General features: G+C 49.3%; 1 protein-coding gene across 1 annotated transcript in view; it reads left to right on the forward strand.

Annotated features, from left to right (window-relative positions):
- The window catches only part of fras1 (Fraser extracellular matrix complex subunit 1), a 59,429-nt gene extending 50,010 nt beyond the window's left edge, over positions 1-9,419 (forward strand). The window contains exons 52-74 of the mRNA XM_049762979.2: positions 137-296; positions 469-637; positions 980-1,226; positions 1,346-1,690; positions 1,926-2,086; positions 2,168-2,315; positions 2,486-2,691; positions 2,786-2,942; positions 3,103-3,303; positions 3,367-3,554; positions 3,623-3,898; positions 3,982-4,214; positions 4,650-4,810; positions 4,876-5,090; positions 5,156-5,306; positions 5,381-5,488; positions 5,562-5,721; positions 5,949-6,065; positions 6,155-6,321; positions 6,429-6,634; positions 6,711-6,857; positions 7,111-7,464; positions 7,543-9,419. Of these exons, the coding sequence (XP_049618936.1) occupies positions 137-296; positions 469-637; positions 980-1,226; positions 1,346-1,690; positions 1,926-2,086; positions 2,168-2,315; positions 2,486-2,691; positions 2,786-2,942; positions 3,103-3,303; positions 3,367-3,554; positions 3,623-3,898; positions 3,982-4,214; positions 4,650-4,810; positions 4,876-5,090; positions 5,156-5,306; positions 5,381-5,488; positions 5,562-5,721; positions 5,949-6,065; positions 6,155-6,321; positions 6,429-6,634; positions 6,711-6,857; positions 7,111-7,464; positions 7,543-7,767 (4,502 nt within the window). The 3' untranslated portion in view covers positions 7,768-9,419. The remainder of the gene's footprint in view (positions 1-136; positions 297-468; positions 638-979; positions 1,227-1,345; positions 1,691-1,925; positions 2,087-2,167; positions 2,316-2,485; positions 2,692-2,785; positions 2,943-3,102; positions 3,304-3,366; positions 3,555-3,622; positions 3,899-3,981; positions 4,215-4,649; positions 4,811-4,875; positions 5,091-5,155; positions 5,307-5,380; positions 5,489-5,561; positions 5,722-5,948; positions 6,066-6,154; positions 6,322-6,428; positions 6,635-6,710; positions 6,858-7,110; positions 7,465-7,542) is intronic.
- The last annotated feature ends 918 nt before the right edge of the window (positions 9,420-10,337 follow it).

Below are 10,337 nucleotides of genomic sequence, written 5' to 3' on the forward strand. Positions count from 1 at the left end.
GCGACCGATCTCTGTCTTTGCTTACTCCAATGCAAACGAAATGAAGGCATGGCTCTCACTGGAGGTCTTGCTAAGAGCGCGTTAGAAAAACAGAAAGGCTACGTGAAAATGAACCAAAAGCCGTTGCCCGCTTCAGCCGACATCAACTTGGGCCTGATCCGCTACGTGCTGCGTGAGGAGAGTGCGCAGGAAACCATGGACAACTTCCACTTCCTGGTGAGGGACAGCAAGCCCAACGTGGTCAGCGGCAACCTTTTCCACATCCAGTGGTCGCTTATCAGCTTCCAGCACAAAAGGTTTGTGCTGCTTTCTTTGAACAACCTACTTTTTAGGAGTGTGTGGGAAATGATGGAAACAAAAAACAAGTCTGGCATTTGCCGAATAGAAAAGCACATTTGTCTCGAATCAAATACAATCATTCCGTCACTCCATGTGAAGATTAAAAAAGAAATTGATTTCAATTTCAAGTTACAACGTATCGGAGACGGCGGGCACGGTAGCGGTGACGGTGAAGAGGACGGGCAATCTCAACCAGTACGCCATCGTGCTGTGTCGCAGCGAGCGGGGCAGCGCCACCTCTGACAGCGGAGCGGCATTGCGCCCCGGCCAACACGATTATGTGGAGTTCGCCGGCCAGGTCGACACCAGTTCAACTCCCAACGCCTCTTTGCTTCCCTTGTTTTTTTTTTGGTTTATTTATACTTTGCTTTGGCCTCTCCATGTTTTTTTTTTTTTTTTTCCTTTATTCTATTTTTGCAAACAATTTTTTTACCAATTTTTATTTCCACATTTATTAGTATTAGTATTTTATTGACCTCTTTATCTTATTTTTATTTTTTATTCCTATGTATGCTTCGTTGCTTCTGCTAACTTTTTTTGTTTCTACTTTGACTTATTTTTCTTATCGCATGTTCATTTGAGTTGAATTCTTATTTCCTTTGCTATTGATGGATTTTAGTTTGTGAATTTGCATTTTCAGGTGCAGTTCGACGAGCGCGAAGACACCAAGGTCTGCACGGTGACGCTGACCGACGACACCGTGTTTGAGGGCGTGGAGAGCTTCCATGTGGAGCTCAGCATGCCCGTCTACGCCTTGCTGGGCGCCAACACCCGCGCCCTCGTCAACATCAACGACACCGAGGACGAGCCCACACTGGAGTTCCAACGCAAGATCTTTCACGTCAACGAGAGCGCCGGTGTCGCGCGCGTACCCGTCGAGAGAAAAGGTACTTATTTATTTTTTATTTTGATTTGTTTCGAACCAATCCAATACAAACAAAAATGTGATTCGAACAATGTTGTGTCTTGTAAATACACTTTGGATTGTGGCTTGTCCTCCGCACAGGCGACACATCCAGCACGGTGTCGGCGCTGTGCCACACGGTGTCCAAGTCGGCCCGGGGCAGCAGCCCTCACGCCCTGGAGTCGGGTTCCGACTACAAGAGTCGTGGAACGGGGCCCGAGAGCCGCGTAGTGCTGGGGCCCGGCGTGACGGCGTCCACGTGCGATGTCACGCTGGTGGACGACAGCGAGTACGAACTGTCCGAGGAGCTGCAGCTGGTGCTGTCCCAGCCCTCGGACAACGCCCGCATAGGACCCGTGGCCGCGGCCCAGGTGGTCATCGACGGGCCCAACGACGCCTCTGTCGTCACCCTCGGCAACGACACCTTCACTTTCGCCGAAGATGCTGGTACATCGTTCGTTTGTTTGGCTGGAATGAATCACCCCAAAAGGTTGCTCCAGTGCCTTTTTGAGTTCAAACATTTGGGTCCAATGAATAAAAAAAGGTTTTCTTGTCTTACCAAACAACACAATTTTGGGGCTCGCTGACCAAAATGATCATTCTAAAGCCCGAATAATAATAAAATAAGCAAATTTGGTCATCGTCATCCTCCCTCAGGTTTCGCCTCCTTGTTCACTAACAGGCACCATCGAAATCCCGGTGCTGCGCCAGGGGAGCGATTTGTCCTCTGCGACGTCCGTGTGGTGCGCCACGCGGCCCTCCGACCCCCCGTCGGCCAGCCCGGGCGTGGACTACATCCCCAGCTCCAAGAAGGTGGAGTTCAAGCCAGGGAGAACCCAGGAGGTCAGAAGCGGCGGCGGCGGCGGCGGCGCTCAACCCGACGTGTCGCTAAGCCTTAGCGGGTTTGCATTTTTCTCCCGGCAGACGTGCAGTCTGACCATCCTGGACGACGTCCAGAATCCGTCCATCGAGGGCTCCGAGTCATTTGTGATCTTCCTGAGTTCTCCGCAAGGGGCCGTCCTCCAGGAGCCCTACGAGGCCAGCGTGGTCATCGCCGATACTTTCCAGGACAGTGCGTCTACCATCCTTCTATTTTGGCCAGATTCATTTTGGTTTTTGATTTTAGGATTTATATTTCTTTATCGTTATTTCACTTTGGAAAGTATTCACGTTTTTCCAAGCCTGTTTGTGATTCATACGAATGAAAGTGTGCGGCACTACATTATTGTGGCCATGTGTCAGTTCCCAGCATGCAGTTTGAGAAGAGCGCCTACACGGTGAAGGAGCGTGACGGCGACCTGCACCTGCCCGTGATACGCACGGGCGACCTGTCCTTCACGTCGTCGGCGCGCTGCTTCACGCGCACCATGTCGGCCGCCGTCATGGATGACTTTAGCGAGCGCCCCAACGTAGACGAGTCGCGCGTCACTTTCCTGCGGGGCGAGAAGGTACCAAACAAGTCATCCAAACAAATCCTTGCCTTCGCACAGGGGTGTGTGGATTTTTTTCTATCTGCTCTATGTTTCCATGCACGCGCGCTAGGTGAAGAACTGCACGGTTCACGTGAACGACGACTCGGTGTTCGAACCGGAAGAAGAATTCCAGGTCCACCTAGGGTCGCCGACGGGCGACCACTGGAGCGGCGCCATGATCGGCGAGCGGGACGTCGTCACCATCACCATCACCAATGACGAAGATGGTAAGCGGCGCAAACTCGCTGACTATTTTGGCAAAGTGTGTGTTGATGTGTTGAAAATTACCTTTCAATTTCTTGATTCAATAATGAACGTAAATATCAAATAGTGTACTTGAAAAAAATTCAAGAAGATGCGTAAATATAAATTTACTGCAATTTCAAGCTCCGACCATCGAGTTGGAGCAGTCGTCCTATCAGGTCCGAGAGCCTCCCGGTCCGGACGGCGTGGAGGTGCTCAATGTCAAAGTGATCCGGCGCGGGGACCTGGACCGGACTTCCAAGATCCGCTGCAGCACGAGAGACGGCTCGGCCCAGTCCGGCGTGGACTACAACCCCAAGAGCCGGGTCCTGAAATTCACCCCTGGTGGGCAACACGGCAAAATACCCCAAAAAAGATGAATGTTGTTCACACGTGGGATCCCTTCAGGGATGGACCACGTCCTCTTCAAGGTGGAGATCGTGTCCAATGAGGACAGGGAGTGGCACGAGTCCTTCTCCTTAGTCCTCGGCCCCGACGACCCCGTGGAGGCGGTGCTGGGCGAGATCACCATGGCGACCGTTACCATTCTGGACCAGGAAGCTGCCGGGAGTCTCATCCTTCCGGCCCCGCCCATCGTAAGGAAACCTGTAGTTTGCAATATCACAAAACGCAAGCAAGCAATGTAGCCCGCCACTTTCCTCAGGTGGTCTCCCTGGCTGACTACGACCACGTCCACGAGGTGACCAAGGAGGGCAGCAAGAAGACGCCGTCGCCGGGCTACCCGCTGGTGTGCGTCACTCCCTGCGACCCGCACTACCCCAAGTACCCGCAGATGAAGGAACGTTGCGAGGAAGCGGCCATCAACCAAAGCCAGGTGCACTTCTCCTGGGAGGTGGCGGCGCCCACCGACACCAACGGCGCACGCTCGCCCTTCGAGACGGTGACTGACACCACCCCGTACACCAGCGTCAATCACATGGTGAGGCCACCGGACCGAGTAAGGGTGTGTCGACTTTTGATATCCAAATAGCACACCGACAGCGCTTCCTGTGTCGTCGTCAGGTCTTGGACAGCATCTACTTCAGCCGCCGCTTCCACGTGCGTTGCGTGGCGCAAGCCCGCGACAAGGCGGGCCACCTGGGCACGCCGCTGCGGAGCAACATCGCCACGGTGGGAACCGACGGCGCCATTTGCCACACGCCCGTCACCACCGGGACCGCGCGAGGCTTCCAGGCTCAGTCCTTCATCGCCACACTCAAATATCTGGACGTCAAACACAAAGAACACCCCAACCGGTGAGAGACTAGTTTTGGGTGTGCAAAAAGTTTTGTGCCACGCTTGATTCTTATAACAGTTCATTTTGTAAAATTGGCATCATTGAATTATTTAGAATGATTTAAAACTAGATCAAATCAATGTACAGGTATATTTATTTAATTAATAATTCCAACAATAAATAAAACTACATGTAAAATTATTATTTTTTATTTATAGTCGTATAAATCAGACAATTTCTGAAACAATTTATAGTACTTTTCTTTTAATATTGTCAATAGCAAATTAACATAAATGAGTTTTTTTTTTCTACAAACGAAATGAGAATGTGAAATTTATTTGTCTATATTATTTTACAAAGTTATTTTGTGTTTACAATAGATACAAGAATGATTGTCTGGCACCCCCACCCCCCTTGCCCCTTTGTTGACCATGCAAGCTTACCATCCTTTCAGGATCCACATCTCAGTGCAGATCCCACACCAGGATGGCATGCTCCCCCTGGTGTCCACCATGCCCCTTCACAATCTTCATTTCCTGCTGTCAGAGTCCATCTACCGGCAGCAGCACGTCTGCTCCAACCTGGTCACGCTCAAAGACCTGGAGGGTCTCTCTGGTGAACCCAGCCGTCGCCACCGCCGCCTTCCGACACGTCCCGCTCACTCTCAACCGCTTCCGCAGAGACGGGATTCCTGGACGACGTGTCCTACGACAGCATCTCGCTGGGTCCGGGCTACGACCGGCCGTACCAGTTCAACCCCAACGTGCGTGAGGCCAGCAGCATCCGGCTGTACAAGCATCTCAATCTCAAGAGCTGCATCTGGACTTTTGACGCCTACTACGACATGACGGAGCTCATCGACGTCTGCGGCGGCTCCGTCACCGCTGACTTTCAGGTACGAGGCGCTTTTAAAATGCGGAACCTGTAGACCTTTGACTCATGGTCTTGCTGCTGCTGCAGGTGCGAGACTCGGCACAGTCCTTCCTCACGGTTCAGGTTCCGCTCTACGTGTCCTACATCTACGTGACGGCTCCGCGAGGCTGGGCTTCTTTGGAGCATCACACGGAGATGGAGTTCTCCTTCTTCTACGACACCGTGCTCTGGAGGACAGGTCAGTCGTGTCGGTCGGTTTGAGTCCGACCAAAAGCGCTTCTCCACTAACTGGATCTTGGTTTTTTTTTCCAGGCATCCAGACTGACAGCGTCCTCTCCGCCAGACTCCAGATCATAAGGATCTACATCCGCGAGGATGGCCGGCTCGTCATCGAGTTTAAAACGCATGCTAAATTTCGAGGTGAGACCATCAAACGTAAGGATGGCGGCTTTGTGGAAGGTGCGCTACATCGGGCTTATATCTCCTCCATTAGGCCAGTTTGTCGCAGAACATCACACCCTGCCCGGACACAAGTCTCACCTGCTGGCGCCGGAGCACTTGGGAGGCATGGAGTTTGACATCCAGTTGCTGTGGAGCGCCCAAACCTTTGACTCGCCCTACCAGCTGTGGAGGGCCACCAGCTCCTACAGCAGGTCAGCTTCTGGATTCCTAGCTCGTCTTGACAAATTCACTGGAAGACTGGCAAGACCGCAGAAACAGTGACCAATCTTATTTCTGGTAAAGCTCAGAACTGGTCAAGTCCCCAGTCGGACATTCCAAAGTCTTCAGTGGATTTGGGTGGTCGCGCCATCTGGACATTGCGTTCAAATGCTAACGTTGAGTCAGCCTAGAAATGTCACGATTGCTTTGCACCCGACAGGAAGGATTACTCCGGAGAGTACACGGTCCTCCTCATCCCGTGCACTGTGCAGCCAACCCAACCGTGGATTGACCCTGGGGAGAAAGACCTGTCTTGCACCGCCCACGCTCCAGAAAAGTATGTCTCTGTGACCTTTGGAGCTGGCTCATTCGTGGTTTTGATTGACTGATTGACTGGCTGGTTGTTTTTTCCGCTTCCACCATCAGGTTCCTGGTGCCTATCGCCTTCCAACAGACCAATCGCCCGGTCCCCGTGGTCTACTCGCTGAACACAGAGTTCCAGCTGTGTAATAACGAGAAAGTCTTCACGATGGACCCGGCCAGTAACGACGTCTCAATGGCAGAGATGGACTACAAGGGGGCCTTCTCCATGGGTACGGGACACCTCCAAAAGAGCTGACCTGACCTTCTGGAGTCTTTCTGGAAAAGTCAAGTGTGACATACGTATGATCCGTTTGGCTCTCTTTGCTGGCTCCTTCAGGTCAGACTCTGTACGGCCGCGTGCTCTGGAACCCAGAGCAGAATCTGAACGCCGCCTACAAGCTACAGCTGGAGAAGGTCTACCTGTGCACCGGCAGGGATGGCTACGTTCCCTTTTTCGACCCAACGGGCACCCTGTACAACGAGGGTCCACAGTACGGCTGCATCCAGCCCAACAAGCATCTCAAGCATCGCTTCCTTCTCCTGGTACCGACCACGATCCGCCCCGGACCTCCCAGACCTTTCTCCGTTCCTCGTTGTGATCTTCCCCTCTCCTCATCAGGATCGCAAGCAGCCGGACGTGTGCGACAAATACTTCCACGATGTCCCCTTTGAGGCCACCTTTGCTTCGGACCTCCCAAAGTTGAACTCTTTGGCCGCCATGCCGGGCGTGGACGGATTCACCATGAAGGTCGATGCGCTCTACAAGGTCTGTCGCGCCATTGCTAGTCTCCCTCTTTCACCACCTTAGTACCCCCTCGCATCTTCTCACTTCAACATTCGCAAATGAACTTATCGGCAACGTGTTTAGCGTATAACTTTGCATCTCGGTGCCGAGGAAGAATGTCGAAGGAGGGGCAGAAGCTTCATTGAGACAAAACAAGTCATAAGGCGGGCTTTGGTGGGGGCATCAATAACCTCATAGATGATCAAGAAAAACTCACCCCCTCCTGGCTTTTCAGGTGGAGGCGGGCCACCAGTGGTACCTGCAAGTGATCTACATCATCGGTCCCGAGTCGCGGTCCGGCCTGAGGACGGAGCGCTCGCTCACCTTCCGGCCGAGCCGGCCCAAGCGCGACCTGGTGGACGGCGGCGGGCGTCTGACCCTTGACGAGTCGCTCGTCTACGACAACGAGGGCGACCAGGTGAAGAACGGCACCAACATGAAGTCCCTGCGTCTGGAGAGCGGGCCCAGCGCCAGCTTTCACGCCCGCGTGGCCCGCTCGGTGGGCGGCGGGGTGGCCGCCCTGGCCTTCCTGCTCCTGGCCACGTTGGCCGCCTGCCTCCTTTTCCGCCGCCGCCGCCAACGGGCCAAGGTGAGTCACCGTTTCTTGTCAAATTGCTCCATCTTGTATAACCTTTTTTCGTCTGCTTGGAAAACAAACAAACTCCAGGCTCCGAGCAAGAACGCGTACGAAGAGTACCCGCTCAACACCAAGGTGGAGGTATGCATGGACAAGTGCGTGGAGAAGAACTTCAGCAGCAAGCACTGCACCGTCACCAACGTCAACGTGTTCAGCCGCGGCTACGAGACAACGGGCGGCAACAAGGCCAAAGTCAAGCAAGTCAACCTGGAAGGCAAACTCCACAACAACCTCAACGACGGCACCGAGGTGTGAAAGCACAAGGTTGATTGGTTGTATCTTAAGCTATTTTCTTACGTCTTTGCTAATGTATTTTTGTACCACCTTGAAAAGGGAAAACGTGCGATGTGTCCAGAGCATAGCAGCTTTTTTTTTTTTTTTCTTTTTTGGCTCATTCAGCTGAGCTACCTCACACATGCGCAGAGCACTCGAAAGCTAATGTCGTTGTCTTTTATGGACCTGTTGGCTGTGTCCACACCAAGACGGCTATTTTTTTAAACGTCGTTAGTTTACTTGTACAAATGTTGTCTTTATTCGAATCACATTGACAGAGCGCACCAATTGGCTTGCGTCACAATATTAAATCGTTTCCCCCCCCCCTCGTGAAATTTACCTTTGTAGCTTAACGTAGGCTAACTTAGTAATAATATCGCATTCAAAATAGCCTTGTTAAATTTCAACTTTATTGTTACTAAATAACAAATTTTTGTATCTTGTAAATACATAACTAGAGGTATTTCTCATAAAATGACGATTTTTTTTTCTTGACCTGCTGTTTTTGCCAGCACTGTTGTTGCGTTTTTATACGGACAAAGATTTAGTTTTGTGTGTTTTTTTTTTAATTCTAAAATAATACCCTTCTTTGTGTGGACATATCAAAGCACAAAATAAGTGATTGGTAGCTCAGATTCTACCGCATCCAGTAAATATTAAATATGGTATGACAGAGGCAATATTAGTCATCAAGTACTTTATATGCTGCTGAGTGAGTGTTGTTGAGATTCAAGTGCAATTATGACATCGTCCTTTGTGCCATCAGTTTTCCTGATTAGTATTTTTCATTATCTGTCTTTGAATGCCAAAAGATTTGTTTGATATCAACATACAAGGAGCTAAGGTCCACGTTTATTAGACTATTGATTGACGTTAGAGGACAAAGCTAAAATGTATTTTTTATGCATTTTGCATAGTTAGCATATTTTCTGCACCATTGGCCACCATTTCCTCAACTCGCTTTTTTTTTTAATCAAACGGGACAGAACTGGACAATCAAAATTAATCTTTTTTTTTTAAGTTCTTTTCTCTCTTAAAATACAAAATATTAACTTTTTTTGCTTGGTAAAAAAAATAGTCAAATGTAAATTTGCCGATTTTTATCATTTGAGCTACGGTGAAATGTTGCAAGGAAACATTTTTTTCTGAAGTTACGTATTTCGAGCCTCATTACGACATGATTATTTTTTTGTCTTTAGTTTTGTCTGCCGATATTCCAACAAGTGCCGTTTCGTATCTGAAAAACAATCATCCAAAGTGCTCCCCCCCACCCCACTTGATTGTAACCAATGAAATAGGTCGCCTTACTAACGATCAAGCGTGCGTGTTGTTGTTCCTTCAAAAACATATTGGAATTTGTTTTCTATTTCACCTTCCCACGTTCCTACGCTTTTTGTTTTGATGCTTTGATGAGACACGACAGCTGTCACATGTGAGACGCCAACATAGTGACACTGCAAAAAACTTTTGGGATTTCTTTTGACTGTGCACCAATGGGGAGGAAAAAAAGATGCCAATGGAATGAAGAATTCTGAGGCATCATAATTTTGGTGCTATGATGATTTTGCTGATGCGACAAACTGACGCCTGGATATGGTGCCTTTTTTTAGTCAATAAAGAAAATGTGAAAGTCAGCACTGATGCATCGCCTTGTGTGTTGGCTTGAGCATTGTTGATCATAATAATAAAAGAAAAACCTCATGAAGCTGCAATTGTATTGGAACATTTTGTAAAATAAAAACCAATCTTGCAAAAGAAGAAAAATCATGCAATTACAGCATTTTGCTAGTAACATTTGTATCTTAGTAAGTCATAAAATCTTGTTAGTACTTTTTCCTCACAACATATTACAACTTGAATACTAAACGTACCTCAGACATGCTGCACGGAAATGGTTGAAATTGCACATATTGACCTGCAGGTGTCCTCATTTTCCTCACATAGAAAATGTGTGTCAAAGAGGAAAAGCCCTCCCATCGCCCACTCCATGTTGGAGCTGCCTCTCATTTTTTTGCAGGATGCAGGATGGAAATGTGTGCACACGTGAAGTCATGTGACCTGGCTACGCCCCGCCTCTCTTATGTAATGTCACACATGTGCTTCCCTCGTCATCTCTGACCTCCTTTTTGTTCATCTGGAACTCCCCCCCCCCCCCCCCACCTCAAGTTTGGCAGTAAAGAATGCTGGAAAATAGAAGTATGAGGCAAAATAACGTGGCGTGGCATGGAGAGTGAAAAAGTTTGAATGTAGATTTTACATTTGCATAACAGATTTATAACAAGTCTAGGAAAATTCAAGCAAATCTAACTTTGTCATAATCAAATCTTATTTCTTGCGATATTAACTCACTCCCGCCCGCAATAAATATTAATGTTGGAGTAATATAGTACATTAGCATAATTGGGTGAAATTACATTATTTTATTTTATTGTTTTGTTTTCTGCTGCTGGTCATTCATTACTAACTTACCAGCCAACTAGGGAGAGGAGGCGTGGCCACCTCAAGTTCGGTTGTCTCCCATTGGCCAACCCCGCCAGCCGCCCACTCGCAGC

The sequence above is a fragment of the Syngnathus scovelli genome, chromosome 3, assembly GCF_024217435.2.
Source record: "Syngnathus scovelli strain Florida chromosome 3, RoL_Ssco_1.2, whole genome shotgun sequence".
NCBI classification, from domain to species: Eukaryota; Metazoa; Chordata; class Actinopteri; order Syngnathiformes; family Syngnathidae; genus Syngnathus; species Syngnathus scovelli.